This window comes from Budorcas taxicolor, chromosome 10, assembly GCF_023091745.1.
Source record: "Budorcas taxicolor isolate Tak-1 chromosome 10, Takin1.1, whole genome shotgun sequence".
Lineage (NCBI taxonomy): Eukaryota > Metazoa > Chordata > Mammalia > Artiodactyla > Bovidae > Budorcas > Budorcas taxicolor.
In genome coordinates this window covers 48169097-48192017 of record NC_068919.1, presented here as the reverse complement: position 1 = coordinate 48192017, position 22921 = coordinate 48169097, and the positions used below count along the sequence as shown (strand labels likewise).

The window sequence follows — 22921 nt, the reverse complement described above, 5'->3', positions numbered from 1 at the left end:
ATCGCACAAATCATAACTAAACGAATTCTTGAAGAAAATAAGGTAGATTGATCTGAAGTGATGATGGTGAGAAGAAACTCAGGAGAGGCTGGTTCATCCACGGCTCCAAAGGTCCCAAGACTGAGTGTTTTCAGTGTTCTTTTTATCACGCAGGATCTTTAAGTGTTGTTGACATCTTATCATTCTTAATTATACCTTCCCTCCAACATAGTCTACTTAGATAACTCAGAGCCAGTCTGCTCAAATAAACTGAGCACAGCTTAGGCTTAAGCTGGAAAACTGATTTCAGAGCAAATAGCAGCCCTGAGCTATCAACTTCTGGGCCCTGGAAATGCCTGGCTAGGAACCTGCCTCCCTTTCGAAGTGTTCTGTGGGAGAAGCGATGACAACTGAACTGTAACATCAGCTAGTGACAGGCTTACAGGTCTGTCTCTCCGTTAATTCAGAAATGGTGGCATCACAGAAAACACGCTCGGACTTAGAATGAAACATCAGAACTGCAGCTTCTGCCTCTATACTGAGGCTTTACCCAGCTTTACCAGCAGAGGGCAGTGACACATTATTCAAAGTGTCACAGGCACCTTAGGAACGGATTCTATGCTTTACTGTAACACGCGTTTATGTTTCTGTATCTATTACATTTATGTAACACTTGATGTTTTAGGTACACATAAAATACAGGGGCACTTGCAACCTGGAATTTTTACTATCTACTTTAATCTTAAAATCCATGTTCAAAATAACTGCAAAAATACAAACAACACTCAGTAATAATGTGCTTTGAAAACATAGGAACCATTCACTATCTGAAATCACACTTAATATCCACTGATATTCTGATTTTGCCCGAAATCTGAATCAAACAATGGGACCAGCAAGGAGAAGGTCAGAAGAAGAAACAACCAAAAGAGCATCAGCAGATTTCTGTTAAGCTTCACTTAACAAAAGCTATGAGTTTTACTTCTGCCTTAATGTCATAACAAATCTTTTTTAAGGAGGAAGTGTAATCAAGGAAGTAGTTTTTCCAAATGGTATTCCAATTGCCCAGGTGCCAAGCAGTAGCAGCTGGTAACTGACTTCTCTGCATCATGAAATTTCTTTACAGTCTTAAAAAAAGTAATTGAAATATTTTTGGTACAAATCCTGAGACTTAAAGCTTCAGTTCATTCCCCCAAAATGACTCCAAATGAGAATTCAACAAAACTGAAAATCACCTAATTATACTCAGAAAGCTGTAATTCACAAATATTAATGGCAGATTTGACAGAGATTGCATTTTACACATGTTTACCTTCATGGACGCTTTCAGCTCAGAAGCATCATACTGAGCAGGTGTTTTCAAAAGGCCCAAAATCACTGTCTCCAGGTGGCCAGACAAGGCTGACTTCAGTGCTGATGCAAGTTCCTTCAGAGAAACAGGCGAGAACATGGAAAAGTTGGTTAGTAACTGATAGTTCCTTTAAAACTAGTAAGACAAAAATAGAGGCCTGTGTTTGTAAAGCAGGTTGTGATTCTTTGACAACTCTGGGGTGTTGGGTCAAAGTATTCTTCAACTGTATTCCCTTTGGCCAGACCCAAAGGTCAGAAACTGGAAGATCAGACCTTGCTCTGATAAAATCCAAGCTGATTTTGCCTTCTCCCCCATAAATAAAATGAAACCAGAGCAGCCCACAAAGCCTCAAAAAGCTATGAGTGAATGCCTTTCACAACTTGCTTACACTCACCCGTGATTCAGTCTACAGAGGGCAGGGCCCTTTCCAGGGTCAAGGGCCTTGCTAAGAAGGAGGTGGTCAGAGTGGGGAGCTGCCAAGGGAAGCAGAGCCCTCAAGGCCTGTTGATAACTTCCTGTAAAAGACTTTGTGCAACTATGCCAGAGGTGGTTCCAGAAAGTCTCCAGTTGAAACCAGAGGCCACCACGTGGCTGGAAGTAGGTCATGAAGTTTTCCTATGCAAAACACTTCACCTATTGAGAGAAACTCTGTTTTCCATGCCAAGTTGGAACGGTGTTGACAGAGGTAGTGAGGATAAAGTCCCCCCATTCACTCCTTAACTTCCCCATTGTGTACTGTTTCTTGAAGGTTCCACTGTCACCATAAAAAATCCACTGACTGATTTCAAGTCAGAGGCCTGAGTCAGCAACACATATGCAGACATATCCCAATTCAATGTGGCTTTTACAGATGCTTCCTCAGGGATTATACTTCCTACAAACCATGAGCACTGAGTGATGGCTGAACTCTCTTGTTACAATAATTTTTCTTCTTTCTTTTCACTTTTTCCCTCTTCTTCTGTCCCTTTTTTCTTCCTCCCCTGCTCTCCAGCAGCACCCATGGCATCTGTGATGTTTAGCCTCTAGAGGTGTGTGCAGGCTTTAGGGGGTGATGTACAGCCTGCTTCAGAGAATCTTCTCAAATCATTCACAAACGTTGCGAACTGAGATGGGTCTTAGAGATAGTCTGGACCAACTCTTTCATCACCTACTTTCTCCGGCTTCCCCAAGTCCTAGTAACACCTAGCACTTAGGAGGGGACTTTCAAAGCTACTCCTTCCAATTATAGCACCAATTTTCCAACTTGGAACTTTGAGGTTAGGTAATTCCAAATTTAGTCTACCCTTGACACTTCCCTCCATCCATTCTCTGTTCAGATTTTAAATAGCATCTGGGCACCTACTGACTTCTTCCACATCTATAATAAACTTCTCATGGGGGGTCAACTTCCTGCTTCTCACACTGTTAAGCACAGGGCTTTGCACTCTGCAGAAACTCCAGATATGTTTGACAAATAAAATACGACCATTCCTTATACAGAGAAACCTGGCATCTGCTTGAACATGAAAGAAACATTAAAATCAATCCTCTGTCCCAGCACCTGTCTACTTGTACTAGCTGTGCCCATGCTTGCCTCTTACCCAGGCAGCCTTGGTCCCTATTGTTAAAGACTCTACAATACAAGGCTTTTCCCATTATTATGTAAACAATAAGGTTCTGCTTTGAGGATTTCCTTCAGAAAGTATCTCAAGGGACTTCCCTGATGGTCCAGTGGTTAAGACTCCATGCTCCCAATGCAGGGGGCACAGGTTCGGGGAACTAAGATCCCACATGCCGCACAGTGTGGGCAAAATAAAACAAAAATAAGTGTGCAGAAAGTTATCTTAAGTATTTTATGTATCTCACTTTAAAATATAACAACTTTCCTTAGTCTGACGGACATCAAGAATCAGTAGGACAGTGAGCTGACCCCAGCCCACAGCAAAGCCTGTGAGGTCACCAAATCCAGCATGATTCTGCAGTATCTTCCCTCCAGCAGGGTATGCAAGAGCTTGGTTCTCCATCTATCTCATCTGAAATTGAGATCCAGGCTTCTATGATTCAATGTACACTCGTGTGTCCACACCCAGCTATGTTCGAAGACCACGCCCTGTAAGTGACAGCTGAAGGAGCAACTGCAGGCATTTTGTCCAAAGAGGTAGGTCTTCAGCTCCAACAGAACTCAGTTCTACCAGCTCATAGATCCTTTTGGGAAAGTAGAGAATAAACACTCCCTTCCATGCCTCACTACAGTAGGTTAGTAAAAGTCTAGCTGGAAGAAGAGCTTTATTGCATATGAGAGGAAAGAAACCACATGCTTTCCTATTTATGTCCTTCCCAACTGTTTGAGAGGTTGGGCTTGGGCTTGACCTACAACTCCCTGGACCCTGGGGGTCATGCCACTCCAAGTGTAGAAACATCTTTTCTAGAATCCTTCCAGCTTACCTCCACTGTGCTTACTATCTTTTCTAGAACCGTTTCAGCTCACCTCCACTGTGACTATGAGTGAAAACTATAAAACGGAAGCTGCGGGAAGCCACGCTTACGGCACCATCCAAGAATAAATCAAACACCTTTAATAGCAATAAGTTAAAAATAAAGCAGCTTGTTCTTAAAAATAAAATTTCCTAACACTGTGAAAAAATAAAGGATGAACAAGTGCTGGGCTGATCCTTAACCACTAGTGGACAAGCAAGTGAAAAAAACCAGAGAAGACCCTTTCAGCAATGGCAGCATGGCATGTTGAAGATGGCCTGGAGACCAAATAAACTACACTAACTAAACCCTGGTGGTTCCAGAGGTCTTAAGAACGCAAGTGAATTTTTTTTTTTTTTTTTTTTACTTTAACGAGAAGTGCATGTCAGGATCAATACTCAACAGAGGTTAGTGTCCTAAGATTAAATTAAAAACGTTTTATCAAGAGCCAACAGAACTCATGAAGATGAAATGAGTGGTTACATTGAAATGAGAGAAGCACATGCCCAGCACAAAGTAAGCATTCAGTAAATGATACCTGGTGCTGTTGTTCCCCAGCCTTTCTATTTCTATTTCCAGAACTGCTGCCTCTACATGCTCTGGCTTAGAAGAGGTTGTGGTCTTTATGAATGACCTCCAAGCACCCCACGGGCCACACATGTGTGAGCTGTGACTCTTACAAGGATGGAAGGGGGAAACCTTGGATCCCCTAGGGTTCCAGAAGGCGCTTGCTGGTAAGAGAATTCATGAAACGAAAAACTAATGGCTGAGGACCTGAAATTCAACAAGCAGTGCCCTATAGTCCTGAGCCTGCTGTACCTTCTTGGTCCTTCTCTGGTAGGCAAAGGCAATATCCTGTCTCTGTTCATTGCTGCGGTTGGTCAGGATGTTGACGATGGTGACCTCATCCACACCTATGAAGATACAAGTTGTGAAGAGTTACTCAACCATATACTCTAGTCCTTTGGGTTTACAAAGAAAGGTTTAAGCATTTTTTTTTCAACCTGATAAACTGAAATACCAAGACATTAAGATTTGTTCTCTTTCTTTTTGTCAGCACCCTCAACCCAACATGTACATCCTTTTTTTTTTTTTCCTTACAGCCTGAAACCTCAAGGCCAATTGAACCTCCAAAATATCCATATTAAAAAAAAAACTATTTTATTCATAAATTGCTTTCTGGAACCAACAGTAGGAGGTGCATTTGTGAGCTTCGGCAGTCAAATGAACAACAAAGATTTAGAGGGATTTTAAATGAAGGTCCCGAATTGCCATTTAACTGGGGATTTAACAGACAGTAACTGTAACCTGAATTAATAGAGACAATTATTTATATTTATTGCAGGATTACAGCTATATAAGCAGCTAGGTATAATTTCTATAATTATAGAAACTGTCATGACAAATGAGTCAGATTTAATATGGCAGTTGTATTTTAATAGCATAATTGATTAATACAATCCTACTTACCGAAGACTAAATTGTTTTGTAAGCAAAATAAAAGTTCCACTGCTTTTAATCTTCAATAGGCAATTTTAATAATCAATTTTATAACTTTATTAAAAAGAGTAAGTGTTTTAATCTAAATTAAATCTAAATTGGGAGCTTTGAAGTGCCACGAAAATATTTTAGTACCTATTTTAATTGGAACATGTGTATTTACAAAGATAAGCAATGCCTTCTGGTATCTGAAAGTTTCCAATTTTACATCAGAAATACTCCTAACATGCCATTTAACTGAAGAAAGCACAATTTTAAAAATTCAGAAAGTGAAAGGTCTCTCTCCTGACTGATAATGAACTTTGTTTAATAAAAGGAAGAGCCTTTGCCATAATAGGATAGGTAATTTCTGAGTGCGAGAGAGCAGAGTGGTTAAGCCTACAGGGTCATATATGAATTGCAAAAAGCCTGGCCTAAAGGAAATCAAGAGTTGCCAAAGTCGTAACTGTCATGCTCTGAGGCAGAGGTCAAGAGCAGACTGACAGAGAAGATACTCTAAACTCTCAAGTGCGTTAGAAAGATGAAAAGCAGAAAGTTAGAATTTCTGGGTATAAAAATAAATAAGATTTATTTTTGTATTTATATACTCATTTCTAAGTGATTTTATACCAATGTTAGGGCTTCCCAGGTGGCTCAGCAATAAGAATCTGCCTGCCAATACAGGAGACATGGGTCCTATTCCCGTGTCAGGAAGATGCCCTGGAGAAGGAAATGGCAACCCACTCTGGTATTCCTGCCTGGGAAATCCCAAGGACAGAGGAGCCTGGGGGGCTATAGTCCATGGGGTGGCAAAAGTTGGGATGCAACTTAGCAACTAAACAGTATACCAATGTTAGTCAGTTACCTTAACTGCATTTATGCCTTTAGCCAGTGGCAATGTAGATACCCAACTGCTGAATATGACATTATTTCAAAGATGCTTATTTCAGCACTGCATATAATAAATAAACAGCGAAATATCTAATAACTGATTAAATAAATGTTTCTGTTCATATAGTGGGGTACTATATAGACATTTTAAATGATGGTATTAACTGACATGAAAAAATGTTCACAATATACTGTTAAGGAAAAAAAATGGGTTGCAAAACAGTATGCCCAATCTAACCTGATTGTTTTTAAAATGAATGCTCATATGTAAGAAAATACAAAAACCTCTTTATACCAAAAATAATTTTTTTTTAAATTTCTATTACAGTATAGCTGATTTACAGTGTTATATTAGTTTATACCAAAATTTTAATAGTGATCATCTGAGTGGTAGGATTATAGATAATTCCAAGTTTTCGTCCTTTCAATTATCTAGAGTTTCCAAATTCACCATGATGAGCATCAAAAGGGTATTTTGAAAAAATATATACACTGGGAATGGCATATAACCACTGATTTAGAGTCAACTAGTGATTTCATCTCAAGAGACTCCTAGTGTGGTTCTAAATACTTTGGTTAGAATAAAACATGATATGCATGATAGTCAGGAACTGTATCTGTATCATTCTCTTTGGTTTCTCAAACATCCTAATGCAAACCATCTTATGTAACCTTCACAACAACAATGTGGCAGGGTGGCTATTTCTCTTCCTAGTTTATAGGTGGGAAGCTGAAGCTGAAGCTGCTGTTACCCATGGAGACATCTGCCCTCCTGGGGTCCCAGTCTCTACACCAGCATGAAAAGGGATCTGAACCATGACCTCCAGATCTGCTTCCACAAAACACTAACACATAAAATTGAACTTGAACGTACATTTAGTCTCAATTAGGTCCAAGCCTAATAGATTTCTTCACAGACTCATTAACGCTTTGGGGACTACTTTAGGGTATGTCTGGGCACATGGGTAGGCATGGCTACCCACACAAGTGTGTTCACAGGTGCTCTCTCTCTCTCTCTCTCTCTCAATAGTCTATACCTCTAACTTTATATTAGAAAAAATGCTTGTTTATAAATGTCTTTTTATTTGACACTTAACTTTCTTACCCAAATCTGAAAATGCTGGGAAATAACAAAATACAATTATATCCTCTAACCTGTAATATTTTCTGAAACCAATTGGGGTTGCTGACCTAAATGTAGGCCAAGAATACTGACCCATAAAAAAGTATTCTTCCCTAGAAACAAATACACAGTTGTGTTTGTGTCAGAATAGGTCCTGAGCCCACCTGAATGACAGTCACGTGAAGCTCTTATTAAAAACACAGCACCCTGGGCCCCATCCTGAGATCTGATTAAAGACGCTTGGGGACATGGGACCTGGGAAGCACCATTTCAACCAGCTCCCTGGTATTCTTTTAGAATCACCACTAGAGGTGGAAAAGCACGGGTAGGGACTGGAAAGGCTGCTGGCAATGTGTCTGTGTATATTAAATTGCTTCTACAAACTGCTTCATACCATTTCTGTCCTTTATTGCCCATCTTTGCATGAGATATTCCCTTGGGATCTCTTAATTTTCTTGAAGAGATCTCTAATCTTTCCTGTTCTATTGTTTTCCTCTATTTCTTTGCATTGACCGATGAGGAAGGCTTTCTTATCTCTCCTTGCTGTTCTTTGGAACTCTGCATTCAAATGCGTATACCTATCCTTTTCTCCTTTGCTTTTCACTTCTCTTCTTTTCACAGCTATTTGTAAGGCTTCCTCAGATAGTCGTTTTGCTTTTTTGCATTTCTTTTTCTTGGTGATGGTCTCAATCCCTGTCTCTTGTACAATGTCACTAACCTCCATCCAGAGTTCATCAGGCACTCCGTCTTTCAAATCTAGTCCCTTAAATCTATTTCTCACTTCCACTGTATAATCATAAGGGATTTGATTTAGGTCATACCTGAATGGTCTAGTTGTTTTCCCTACTTTCTTCAATTTAAGTCTGAATTTGGCAATAAGGAGTTCATGATCTGAGCCACAGTCAGCTCTCGGTCTTGTTTTCTCTGACTGTATAAAGCTTCTCCATCTTTGGCTGCAAAGAATATAACCAATCTGATTTTGGTGTTGACCATCTGGTGATGTCCATGTGTAGAGTCTTCTCTTGTGTTGCTGGAAGAGGGTGTTTGCTATGACCAGTGCGTTCTCTTGGCAAAACTCTTATTAGTCTTTGCCCTGCTTCATTCTGTACTCCAAGGCCAAACTTGCCTATTACTCCAGGTGTTTCTTGACTTCCTACTTTTGCATTCCAGTCCCCTATAATGAAAAGGACATCTTTTGGGGGTATTAGTTCTAGAAGGTCTTGTTCAATTTCAGCTTCTTCAGCATTACTGGTTGGGGCATAGACTTGGATTACCGTGATATTGAATGGTTTGCCTTGGAGACGAACAGAGATCATTCTGTCACTTTTGAGATTGTATCCAAGTACTGCATTTTAGACTCTTTTGTTAACTATGAGGGCTATTCCACTTTTTCTAAGGGATTCTTGTCCACAGTAGTAGACATAATTAAATTTGAGTTAAATTTGCCCATTCTAGTCTATTTTGGTTCGCTGATTCCTAAAATGTCGATGTTCACTCTTGCCATCTACTGTTTGACCACTTCTAATTTGCCTTGAATTATGGACCTAACATTCCAGGTTCCTATGCAATATTGCTCTATACAGCATCAGACCTTGCTTCCATTACCAGTCACACCCACAAATGGGTGTTGTTTTTGCATATCAATAACCTCAGATATGCAGATGACACCACCCTTATGACAGAAAGTGAAGAGGAACTATAGAGCTTCTTGATGAAAGTGAAAGAGGAGAGTGAAAAAGTTGGCTTAAAGCTCAACACTCAGAAAACTAAGATCATGGCATCTGGTCCCATCACTTCATAGCAAATAGATGGGGAAACAGTGCAAACAGTGACAGACTTTAATTCTTTGGGCTCCAAACTCACTGCAGATGGTGACTGCAGCCATAAAATTAAAAGACACTTACTCCTTGGAAGAAAAGTTATGACCAACCTAGACAACATATTAGAAAGCAGAGACATTACTTTGCCAACAAAGGTCCATCTAGTCAAGGCTATGGTTTTTCCAGTACTCATGTATGGATGTGAGAGTTGGACTATAAAAAAAGCTGAGTGCCGAAGAATTGATGCTTTTGAACTGTGGTGTTGGAGAAGACTCTTGAGAGTCCCCTGGATTGCAAGGAGATCCAACTAGTCCATCCTAAAGGAAATCAGTCCTGAATATTAATTGGAAGGACTGATGTTGAAGCTGAAACTCCAATACTTTGGCCACCTGATGAGAAGAACTAACTCATTGGAAAAGACCCTGATACTGGGAAAGATTGAAGGCAGGAGGTGAAGGGGATGACAGAGGATGAGATGGTTGGATGGCATCACCAACTCAATGGACATGAGTTTGAGTAAACTCTGGGAGTTGGTGATGGACAGGGAGGCCTGGTGTGCTGCAGTCCATGGGGTCACAAAGAGTCTGACACGACTGAGCAACTGAACTGAACTGAACTGACTGAACTGACCAACTGCTTCTGTGAGGTGCAGGGTCAGCTACAATCTTAGGGAAAGAAATTCTTACCTTTGTTCAAAACCCAGGTAAGAAATAACACCTGAAGAAAGTTCACTCCACAAACTTCAGTGCAGTCCCATGCTCTTGAGCAATGAAACTTCTCTTAGCAATCAAACAATGAAACTTTCTGTTCACAGCAGCTTAGTGTTTAGCCAACAGTCAGAATCCAATCCAATTATTGGAACTCCCCATAAAGAGCCTGGGTGGTTAACCTGAATCTCATCTGGGAGGCAGCAACGGCTATAGTCTGAAGGCATCTCAGTGTATTTTACCTAAATTACTCATCACGCAACCAGCCTGCTGTGATGCAGTATCCAGCACGCTGGGACCCCTGACCAGTGAAGGATCTGATACATTACACAAATGCTAATACCAGCAACTACAGAGACAAGTAAAAACTGTCTACTAGTAGAAGCCCCTCCTCCTCCTGAGAGCTTCACCTACATCAGCTGTTTCTCCCCTACCTCTGTCTTCAAGTTTCAAATCGAACTAGAAAGAGGAAAAAAAAATCACTGGGCCTAGAATCAATGGTTGAGTCAAAGCCACTTAAGGCATATCCTATGTTGGAACAGCAGAATGCACACATCTGCCAGTGGGATTTAACCATCTTATCTTCAGAACACCGCTGCTTCCTCTCAACCTGCTATCATAATTGGTGAGACGGTAATTCCTGCGGAAAATGGTGCAGTCCAGGTTGAAGCTGCAAGGGTCATCCGGTGACTCATCACTTCTGCCCAGGATGCAGCTGAAGGATGATGGCCGAACACTCAGCTACCTATGTCAGCACAATCACCGTCAAAAAATACACAGCGAGTACCAGCACTCCAGGAAACCGCTACACTGAACAAAGTTAATCCCGGCGTGGGTGCCTCTGCCACTCTGGATCTGTACTCTCTGCTCTTTTGTGCCCGTGTGAAGGGAAGTGTTTGCCAAGAGAAGAAGCCCAGCTTGAAAATAAACTGTGTGAGTGAAGCAAAAGCATAAAGAAAACAACAAACTGGAATAATGCCTCCTTCCTCTTCCCATTCTTCCTGTGTTGGATATGGACAGTCACAAAGTAATGTGAGCAAAGCCTCACCCTGGGAAAAAGTGACACGGATGGGCGATCCCACAGAATGTGGGTGCAAACACAGTAAATTCTGGGATTCAGACAGATTTTTTTAAATGTTTTTTTCAATTTAGTTTTTATTTTATATTGGAATATAGGTGATTTACAATGTTGTGTTAGTTTCGGTGTATAGCAAAGTGATTCAGTTATACATGTACATCTATCTACTCTTTTTCAGATTCCTTCCCCATATAGATTACAGAACACTGAATTTGAGTTCCCTGTGCTATACAGTAGGCCCTTCTTGGTTATCTATTTTATGTATAGTAGTGTGCATATGTTCATCCTAGCCTCCTAATTTATCACTCCCTCCAACCTTTCTTCTTTGCTAACTATAAGTTTATTTTTGAAATCTGTTAAGTCTGTTTTGCAAATAAATTCATTTGTATCATACTTTTAGATTCCACATATAAGTGACATCATATGATATTTGTCCTTCTCTGACTTACTTTACTTGGTATGATAATCTCTAGGTCCATCAATGATGCCACAAACGGCATTATTTAATTCTTTATTATGGCTGAATAATATCTTATCATATATGTGTACCACATCTATTTCATCCAGTCCTCTGCCAATGGACATCAAATGTCTTTTCAGCACCAACAGAAGTTAAAATTTCCAAGACTGGTGAGGATCTAAGACACACATTTATTTGGCCCCTGAGAGAAAACAGCACAGAAGTTTTTAAGCATTTACTCCTTGAATGAAGATGGCTGGCCAATCTTCTCAGCTAACTATAAAAACAGTCCACTCTGAGCTAGGGCATCTGGAAAATCAGTCTCTGATCTAAGTGGCAGTCACCTGAAGCCACAGTTCTGACAAGTGATACTACAGGAAGGCACCGTTGACAGCAGGGTTCTCGTAGAAAACTCCGGGGTCGCGGGTCTCTTAAACCATCCATCATAGTTTTAAAACAAAGAACTCCTGCAGTCTAAAATAATGGCTGAATCCAAACCCACAAAATGGGCCTCCTGGAGTCTCCTCCTCTCTGTGGGTGGAAACCCCAGGCCTGCTCCACATGTGGCATTCCACGGAAAATGTGTATCCTTACTGACCATGGCAAGGAACCAAGAGGCCACTCTGAACAGGATGCTGACTCACATCTGGCAAGACACACTGGTTGCACAGAGAAAATAGATTTCATTCTGCTTGATAAAGGACTCAGGAGGCCCTCAGGGCAGGGCTGACTGGTTAGAAAATAAAGGAAAACTGCCCAGATCTGCTCCTTATCTAGATCAGAGGAAAAGCCAGGACTTGGCTTAGATTACTGGGCATATCAGTATCAAACCTCGGAAACCACCTTTGCAATAAGGTCACTGGGAGAGGAAGGCCATGGACCCATGGGTTTTATTAAAACAGTATCAACTATTCACTGAATACCCACAATGTGCCAGACATTTTACGAGGTACTTTGTACAAACAAGTCCCTATCACAATTGTCACCACGTCTGTGTGTGAGGGTTGTTATGGTCACCTCCACTGTACCTGGTGGGGAAACCAATGCTCACAAGGCAAGGGCTCACCCAAGGTCACACAAGTAAGTCACTTGCAGAGCTGGGATTCAAGTCAGGATTAAAGACCTGCACTGGGCTATTCTGCTTCCAGTTAGAGAAAACTAACCAAACTAAAACATGAGGCAAGAGGAAGGGAACATGTCCTCTGAGCGCGGCCAACTGCCCTCCAAGACTGTTTCTCCAGGGCTCGCTCTCACTCGACTGGCTACTCACCACTGATTATAGCACAGGCTCTATGGGTTAGGTATTCACTTGTAGATTTTGGTCCAGTAGAAAGGATAGTTTCGAAGATTATGGCTTCAGTGCTCTCAAATTCATGAATGGTCTCGTATCCAGCCCAGTAAACTTCTTCTAACATTCTTTTCTCGGTGCTTATAAACAACCAGCCTCTCAAATTTCCTTTGAACCAGCCCTATCTCAATGAATTAATGTTTGACATGTATTTATCCTATATCACAAGAGTATCCTGTATACTCTTATGAGTCATATTTGTACCTTTCTGAAATTATACTTTGGTGCTTTTTTACACGACACTCCTCCATCTTGTTCCTAAAAAGCATCTGAGACAGTAATGCGTCAATTTGTCTACAGAACTGGACTTACTATTCAGAACATACAAATGTACAACCATCAGATAATCTTTAGATAACATTTGCCACCCAGTAACAATGCACAGCCACTGATGAGATAACCCCACTGAGGTTTTTTTAAGAGAAAGAGCTAGAAGACCCTCTTCTGAAAATAGCCATTCATAACTCGGCAGGAACCTAAAGTGCCAACAAGAGTGATTTTAGGGACAGGGAAGCACGTGCATGTACACACACACATACACACGCACACCACTGCCCAAAGTATCCTTCCTACCATCTGACACGGTGCTACCTGGCCTGATTCAGAGAAAGCACAGTTTAGCTAACTACCTCTAAGAAGAAGGTTCGGCCGAGAAATTAAATTTCTTCTATTTCCATTCTGCTCTGGTCTCACCTCAGCTGAGTCCCTTAGAAAGGATTTAAGCGTCATCTCTTTGGTAATCCCACTGGATTCTTTACTAATCTAGAACCCTGTCGGCCTTCTGTGCATAATCACATTTCTGTGATACTACAGGACCAGCAGAAAAATACAAGGGCCACTGCTCAAGATCCAAATCAAATAAAACTGCAAATGAAGGATCGTGCATAAAATGCAGGCAGCAATTTGTGCCCTGTCGCTCTATCAGCCTCCTGAGTCACAAAGTAAAACATCTGAGCAGATGCAAGAGAAACTGCAACACTCACCCTGAACTCAGCTGACAGAGAAGTTACTATTTATTGCCCCAGCACTGCAGACACCAGATAGGAATGTGGTGACTTCCATGGTCCCTGGGTGTCACTGGTATTTGATTTCCTCAATGGACAAGAGGTAATGGTTTTTTACAAAAGAAAGAACTGAGGGGCAGGCAACAACAGCCAATGCCTACGGTGAGAAAGGCACGAGGGACTCCTTTACCCAGGTTTCACAGGCTCCTTAGCTTGAGTGTGCCATCTACGTACCTGAGTAGACAATGATCCTCTTGAAAATCAGAAAATCTGTGCCCGCAATAAAGGTGCCTATGACTCAGCACTGGTCACTCTGTTTCCAGCAGTGCTGTGAGATGAGAACTCAGTCTAGAGTAAACTTGAACACAAAGAGAAAGTCTTCAATGGGAAGGTTGTGTTCCCTTCTGTTCAACTTCCAGGATGGTGAGAAGGCCCTGGGCTACATGAGTCACAAAGGCCTTTCCCACAAGCGGGTTCGCACTCAAACTTGGGGGTTCTTGGTTTGGGCTCCCAACTCCAAAGCCCCTCCCAGAGGAGAGAAGCTACTTTTCCCAGCCAATCTGCCTCCCAGCATCTTCAAGAAAATACATTCCAAATTGCTGTCTCAACTGAATGAATATACCTACAGGTATGCAGGTGAAACGCAAAACACACATCCTGGCTTGCTTCCCACTGCCATGGGATGTTAGTCTTCTAGCCAAGCTTGAAAACTTAAGCAGTTCCATTTTAAAAGTATAAGAGAAAAAAAAGTGCAAAAACTTGCAGCATTTATGCTTCTATACTTGTGCTAATAAGAAGTGGGGGAAAAACACCCGCTATTGCAACCCTTCCGGAGAACACAAATACAGCTAAAATCAAAACTGGCAATAATAATAGGGCAACTCATTACCCTCCCCTTCCAGAGAAAGAGAGACCAAAGCTGTACCAATTTATTGGCACTTACTCTTAACTCTCGGGTTGTGCTGCTTCTAATTACAATCTATTTTATGGAGTCTAGATTCATCCTTTTCTAATTTAGCTGACTTTCCTTTCTAGTTATTTGGACCCATATGGTAAACCACTCACAGCTGTGTTGTACACTCCACAGTATATATTTAACCCAAGGCCAATCTAGACCAAGAGACTCCTACAGATTTAAGTCTCAGCAACCTCTTGTTAATTAAGCAATATTACTACTTTTGCATGGCTTTATTCAGCTTCTAACTAGACATTAATTGAGGTAAGTAATTGCAGAGTCTACCTCAAGCCAGAACATACACAAAACAATCATGCATTTGGTTGAGGTGAGATACACGGCATACTGAGACCCCTTAAAACCGGAAACAAAGCAGACTTCCAAGGCATGAGCTAAATTCACTTTGGAAAAAGGGATCAAGCCTCACGAGGGGACTGTTAATCCTTTGTGGATATGGTCCGGATTCCGGATCTGTCTTTTGCTGCCTTATCTTGCCAGCCACATGTCCACACTCACCTTTAAGCTCTCGTATCTGTGTACATTTTCACTACTATTCAGGTTAACTATGTACCTTCTCACACGATCCCAGTGGCCTGGGTGTTAGAAAAGGTTAATGAAATGAAGCCCTCACCCTCAATGAACTCACATTCTGGTAGGAGGAGACAAATCCGTAGATAAATAACTTTAACACAATGTGCCAAGAGCTATAAATGAGATGAAAAGTATTATGAGACACAGTCAAGGAATAATTGATTCTGCCTTCCTGCTAAGAGAAAGCTTAGAGAAGAGGCTGTGCATTGGCTCAAGTCAAGAGATGAGTGAGGGGACTTCACTGTTGGTCTAGTAGTTAAGACTCCACGCTTCAAATCAGGGGGTGGTGGCGAGGAAGGTTCAATTCCTTGTTGGGAAACTAAGATCCCACATGCCATGTGGCATGGCCAAAAAATGTTTGCCAAAAGAGAGAGAGAGGGATAAGTGGGAACTGCCCAGATGTTAGAAGTGGGATAACACTCCCACTAGAGGAGGGCTGCACACTCCTGAGAGATCAAAGGCTCTGTGAGGGGCATGAAATAGCCTGGAGATGAGGCTAAGCAGAGAATCTGTCACGGATGACGCAGGAGGCTCTTTAGAAATAAAGACAGATGCCCTCGCAGCCCAGATGAGAGATTTTAAGGGCAAAGGGGAAGGGAGGGATGAGAGCTACTTTGAGGCCTTCTGACCAGTCTATGCAGCACCAACCTACAGATCTCAGCCAGGTCTGCCCCTCCTCACCCTCCCCACTGCAGGCTTGCCCCAGGTCACAATTCTCGTGTTTAACAGAAGTGAGAAACCCTCAGCCACAGGTGACTTGCTCACAGCCCTTCTTCCTTAGAGCACTCAGAAGACAGCACAGTCAATGTACGTTAGGCAGCACAAGTAATGCCCAGCATGCTCTACATTCGGCACACGCACAAACACGTATGCACGCACACCTGGGCTACACCATCTGAGAGGGAGGCCACTGAGAGTCACCTTGTCCTGGTCCTTTGGCTTTTGTTTGTATCAGCATTTGAGGTTTACCCTTTGTTTCCTTTGATATCAAGGAAGCACCAATTAATTTGCATTGTGTTCTGGAAAAGGGTTTGAGGTGGAAGCTGGGTAAGGCGTGGCACAAGCTTCTTAATTACACTTAAAGTGAAAGGCACTCTAAAAGGGAAGGTAAGATCTTAATTAGCTCGTTTTTTAAAAAAGAAAGTAGTGTTAATATCTAAAAAGATCAGGAAGAAGGAGAAAAAAAACAAAAAGGGATGTGATTTTCTCAACTATAGCTGATCCTTGAACAACTCAGGGATTTAGGGTGCTGACCCTCCCCATAGTGGAAAATCCACATATAACTTATAGTCAACCCTCCACATAAGTGATTTCATACCCATGCATCTAACCAACCTCTGATTGTGTAGTACTTAATATTGAAAACTATCCATGTAAGTGTAGTTCAAACCCATGTTGTTCAGGAGTCAACTGTAATAACTTCATTTGTTTTTAATTTGGTTTATTGCTTCCCGTTACAAAGGTAATATATGTCATCATAGAGAATTTGGAAAATACAGAATATATTGAGTTATATATATACATATACACACACAGAGAATAATGCCTTATTTTTCCTTTCTGACATAAAAAATTGTTGTGGTGTGATCACACTGTATACACTATTCTGGGGAGAGAGAGCTTAACCATGAGTCTTGTGAGAGCTTAGTTCCCTGACCAGGGGTTGAACTCAAGCCCCTGAAGTGGAAGCATGGAATCCTAACCATTGGACCACCAGGGAATTCCCTGTATATACTATTTTATGTCCATTTTTTATGCAATTGACAAATCTAAGGTAAAATTTATGTCAAAGTGAGTGTTCCAAAATTGATTGCAAAGATGGTTGCACAAGTCTGTGAATATTCTAGTAAAAAAACAAACATTGAATTGTACATTTTCTATAGGTAAATTGTATGGGATGTGAATTTTATCTCAATAGCAATGTAAAACAACTGTTTATAAACTTTACTTTTCATATTGTGGTGACATTCAACAGATATTCTATGTAATATAAAGAGAGCTATCATAATTTACTAAGTCACTCTTCAGCTAGAAGAGAGGCCTGGGTTTTGTCACCATCATGACCAATACTGACAATAACAACTTTGCCAGAACACTGAGCTCTGTATGGGTATCACAGTCTATCCTCTCAAGAGTATCCTAGAAGAATTCAAAGTTCTAAATACACCAATAATCTAGAAACTATTTTAAAGGGTCAACAGATTTAAGAAAATTCAGTTACTCTTTAAAACCACTAGGCACCAAAAATAAGTAAATAAAAAGCAGTCCTAAGTGGGACTCACTGGGCGTTAAGTCTGGGAAAGAAGACGACAAGGGACGAAAAGCTGGACCTACAAATATGACATATATCTGATATCTCTAGAATCACAGACAGAAAATGTTCTCATGCCTGACCACAGCTTATGGCAAAGTAAGAAGTCTGGTCCTGCCAAGTGGGTGGCATAACATTAGGGTGCGTGAGAACACAGCCCTGGGGCTGGACTGAGTCACATTCAAATCCCAGTCTGAACCACAGTCAAGAGACCTGGAGCATGTTAGTCCTAAATTGTGTCCTCCATATATTGGGGATGATAGCACCTAGTATGAGAGGATTAATCTGAAGTTCACCTAGGAATAATGTTCCTGAAGTGCCTGGTGCCATGCCAGCTCATAATAAGCAGCACTCAATAAGGAGCTCCTGCAACCCTGATAATGGTGATGTCAGCTGCATTTGACCAAACCAGAATGTAGGAATCCAAATCTTAGCTCTCCAGACTTTTCTGCTTAGAAACTTGAGTATTTTTCTACTAACTCAGAAAGGGCCTGAAGGTATTTTTATTACCCTGGGAGTTTCAGCTGTTACCAGAGTTCACTTGCGCAATCTTTACATTCCAGTGCGCTAAAAGCTTTCTCATGCAGGGATAAAAGCAGCCTTTGTCTCAAGCTTGTAAAAGGCACCATCTTTGTCAAATGAGTGAGCTGTTAAACTTCCACTGTATCTCTACAATGGCTTGTTGGGAAACCCTAGGAATATAGGCACATCCAAATAGCGAGACGGGGTGAGTTTACAGGAGAGCGGACTGCGTATGTGTGTTAAGGTAACATACTCTGAGTTGTCTACATGGCAGGCACCACGCTACGTGCTTCATACTTCACAACAACCCCGTGAGGTGGAAACTTTTATTAGCTCCCCCTTTATAGTAAGGAAGTTCAGGCTTAGGAAGCTAAATGTTTTCCCAGAGTCTGCAGTTAGTAAATTAGTGGCAGAGCTAAGATTTGAAGCCACACACACACATGTTCTCATCCACCAGGTTCCAAGTAGAACTGACTGCAGGGAGATAAGACCTGCAGATTTTAGTTTCACTTCCTGATTAGTGACTTCCTGACTCCCCAGGCTGGCCTTTGACAAGTATGGTCATTTAAAAGCACCAAAAGAGATGGCTTTTTCAAGGTTAGTTAGTTGTCCAGGCCAGATGTGCCCATGGTGTCCTCATGGAAACTAAGGCTGCTTTGAGGCTGATGATGCAAGCCTATGTCGCATCAGAACCAGAGGACCTAAAGGATCTTTCTGTATTCCTTGTTATCCTTGGAAACACAGTATCCAGTTTCTCCAAGGGTTTTAGGAAAGATGACTATGCAATTTATCCTGCAAAATACGACAGTTCTGAGGGTGCAAGGGGGCACAATCAGTAAATATGCAGGCATAACGGGGATATACGGTCATCCCAGTTTTAGGCCCCCCAGGTTACCCTGACTGAGGTCCCCAGTCTGCAGTGACCTGTATGTGAACTGTTGGGGTGTGTCAACAAGCAAAAACACTCCATTATCCTAATGTCCTGTGGCTCATCAACAGGGGATGAACCAGCAGTCAGAATAACTGCTGGATCACATCTGTGTCTCACAAGCTTTGCATGTAAAGAAGTGCTTTGTCCAAAGGTGGGGAAGAGTGTGGTGAATCACAAGCATCACCACAATCATCACAGTGTTTCCAGAGATCCAGGGATGGAGCCACCCCAGAGGTACATGCTTCATCAACAGAAGCCTCAAAGTCTGGTCACAGGCTTTTGTAGACACAGAAAACAGCATGATGACCTGAACAGGTCCTTGCTCAACTCTACCTGCAAAATGCTTTATCTGCTTTATTTCAGAATGGAAGCTGTTATGCCTCCTGGTCCTCTCTTACTCATCCTGGAACTCTAGGAAATACAGTCATCCCGAAAGCTCTTTAAATCTGAGCTCCAGGCCCAAGGAGTGACATAACTTGTGGAGTTAAAAAAAAAAAAAACACCTGGATTTTTTGCTCATTAGATCAATCTAAGAGCAAAGCAGCAAAATGTACCCAGATATTTTCCAACAAAAGTGATGAAAGTCAAGGGGACTCAGGACCAAAAAGAGGCCCTTAGGGATCACCATGACCAATTTCTTCCTTACAGAAGGGGTATTGAGGCCTCTGAGCCCAAAGCACACACCCAGGGCATCAGGCCTCCTGGCCCTGAAATATAAGCTTATTTCCATGTCACTATGCCATTTGGTTAATTTCTCACGCTTTAAATCTTCTTCTCTCCAAGGGGAGGAGGGAGGGAGGAAGCTGGAAGGAAGAAGGGAAGGATGGGATGGGGTAGGTTTGGATCACTTCATTAAAGCTCGATGACAATTTCAAATGACCAGTGTATGAAGATGAAAGACAGAGACTAATAACATTTTGGTGAGAGTCTGACAAGAGGATAAACATATGGCTTACCTTTGGTCTTGATGGCTGTTTCAATGTTCAGAGCATCCCGCTCAGCATCAAAGTTAGTGTACGCTTTGACTGACCCGTATGCACTTGGAGGTGTGGAGTGCTGAGGTTAAAAGACAAACACACTGAAGTCATACACATTTAAAATCCTTTTTTTGAAATGTCAGTTACTAAAATTTTTTCTCCTATTGTTTTGTTTTTTAGCAATTTACATCATTCTTAGGCCACGGAACTTGTAAGTATTAACAGGCCATCACACATAAGATATAAAACTTCCTTGTTTCCAATGAGAATTCTTCAAAGGCTCGACTAAGAATTTGATATATCTATTTTTACTTTTCATCCTAATTTTTTTGCAAGCTCAAAGTGGACAACGCAAAACTTGAAACCACCTGCTTCTCTGGGGAAGGCTTTGAAGAGCACAAAACCGGGCTGGCAGCAATTTGAAACAAGCTGGAAATGTGGAAACGCCTGAATGACAAGTGTGTTTTGCCAAGTTTTTGCTACAGGCATATGAATTTCCACTGGGCCTGTATCAATGTTCCTTAAAAAGCAAACGCAGAGTGCCTGTCTGCTTGTCTCTATCAGATAAGGAGGCGTGCGGGAGGTGTCTTCCTCCTACCCCTACTTTGGCCACAGCCATGGCACCAAGGTGGTCAGGCCACATGGCCCACATCCCCTACATACTGGCCGACTTCCGCCTCTTTTCTCTCCTCTCTCTACCCTCCCTTCTGCTGTCTTTTTTTTTTTTTTTTAACTTTTTACTTTATATTGGGTGTATAGCCAAGTAACAATGTTATGATAGTTGCAGGTGCACAGCAAAGCGACTCAGCCATACATGACACGCATCCACTCTCCTCCAAATTCCCCTCCTATCCAGGCTCACTGAGTATAGACTCTATGCCACATAACATTGAGCAGAGCTCCCAATATATACATATTTCTCCAGACAAGATAATACAGATGGCCAAGAGGCACATGAAAAGATGTTCAACATTGCTAATTATTAGAGAAATACAAATCAAAACTCCAGTGAGATGTCACTTCACACCAGTCAGAATGGCCATCATCATAAAACCCCTCTGCTGTCTTTCACACAATCCCTTCCACCAACTACTCTTCCTAGAATTGTGTTTTTCCATCTTTTAAACCATGCACTCACTCTTGCTTTCCAGTGTTTTTCAAAGCCCTGGAAAACTGTTCTTGATCCTGTTCTTGATCTGAGGGACCCACTCTAGACTGAGGTAATAGCACAGTTTTACATCAGTTCTCCTTTCCAAAGTGTTAACTTTTCTCCTTTGAAATGCTCTTACAGCTTTATTCCCCCTTGCTATCCAGTCCGAAAGCAAAGGACAGGCTAAACAGCACTGACAATATCCACCACCTTCAGCATCAAGGCTCCCCCATCCTACCTCCCCCTAGAACATACTTCCCATCATACATGACTTTGTCATGGCTCGGCTTCTGGAAAGAGTAAGAGACTGAGTCCCCTGACTCACCTTTCCCCCACACATCATGTTACAAGGCGTCCCAGCACTTATTACTAATAGCAGTGAGGCTGCACAGGTAAGCAACTAAGATGCCATCCTTTCAAATGTCGCCCAAGACAAAACCACAAATCTAAGCTCCTGTGGACAGAATATTTCAAACTAACTTGTGATCATCTTAGCTAAACAGTAAATCCAGTTAATATATATAACTGAAACCCAGTGGATTATCAAGGTGTTTTTCATTATAATTTCACTAAACTTTCCAGTAATTAACTCAATGGAAATAGCACACACAATCAAGAAAAGGTAAGGACAGAGTATTATTCTGAAATACTGACTAGATATATTAGACTGGCTACAAAATAAGTAAAGAAATCTATGGGAACACATGTTCTTATTTATTAACAGTTCCAACCATTGTTTACAAAGGCAAGCAGTCTAGTCATTGAGCCATATGGCATGTGGCTTCATATAGCAGGTGCTATGTCATCTCATCTCAAAAACAACAGTGAGTAGGGAAAAGTTTTGCATACTTTGTATCTCTGGAAATAAAATTAAATGGGCAATTGAAGCAATCACCTGTAAAATTCATTTATTCGAAAATCAAATTAAGAAGGCAAAAGTAATGTTTCTCTTCCCTCAACGTACTGGAGAATACATGACATTTTCTGTTGCAGTTCCATCTCTGCACACCAAGAAACACATCATACCTGAGGAACTTCAAAGGCCACATGAAAAGCCCTCTTATGAAACCTGATACTAAAAACGAATTCATGATCTACTCCATTAAGAAAAAAATTATTTAGCTCTTAGACTTGTCTGGACCTCAATGTGCCACTTGTATGGTTGCCAGCAACAGTATGCACAAGGTCCAAGAGGAAAGAGGAAAACGAGGTAGGCTATATACGGCATACAATTTGTGCTTGCACCAGTGACATCATCAAAACATTTTATTGGTAAGCACCAGGGACGGAGGATTCTGTTCCTCATGACCCAGGCTGCTGTCGACCCACTTGAGTGCTCTGTATTTTAATTTCAGTGACAGCATATTTTGAAATATCTGTAACATATGTCTATAGACCAGTGTCACTGCTGAGTTTCTGTAAAAGCCAGTTCTGCCAAGATGACCTGGAAGATGTATGGTATTACTAGGTAATTTACACATTCACAACTTTATATTCTAATTTATTCTAAAAGTATTTGCAATGACTTATAATTCTGCATATAGCTTTCAAAATTTTTGACTGTAAAACAAACAAACAAAAACAAACAAATGCATCAGAATGTCTAGGTTCCTGTGAAAGACAAATACAATTCTGAGCTCCCTGGTAGCCAAAGCAAAAAAGGCATCATGATGAATTAGAATATAGAATACTTTCATTATTCAGTTTAAAAAAATTCTAGTGGTTTTCGAGAAGAGCTTTTCCAAAACATGCAAGATCATTTTCAACATGGCTGCAGTTTGATGCAGCCA

At 41.3% G+C, this 22921-nt stretch overlaps 1 protein-coding gene across 1 annotated transcript in view; it reads right to left on the bottom strand.

Annotated features, from left to right (window-relative positions):
- Window positions 1-22921, bottom strand: part of ANXA2 (annexin A2) — a 44440-nt gene that overhangs the window by 10032 nt on the left and 11487 nt on the right. Inside the window, exons 3-5 of the mRNA XM_052646397.1 lie at window positions 19961-20060; window positions 4604-4698; window positions 1292-1405 (exon numbers count right to left, since the gene is read on the bottom strand). Of these exons, the coding sequence (XP_052502357.1) occupies window positions 1292-1405; window positions 4604-4698; window positions 19961-20060 (309 nt within the window). The remainder of the gene's footprint in view (window positions 1-1291; window positions 1406-4603; window positions 4699-19960; window positions 20061-22921) is intronic.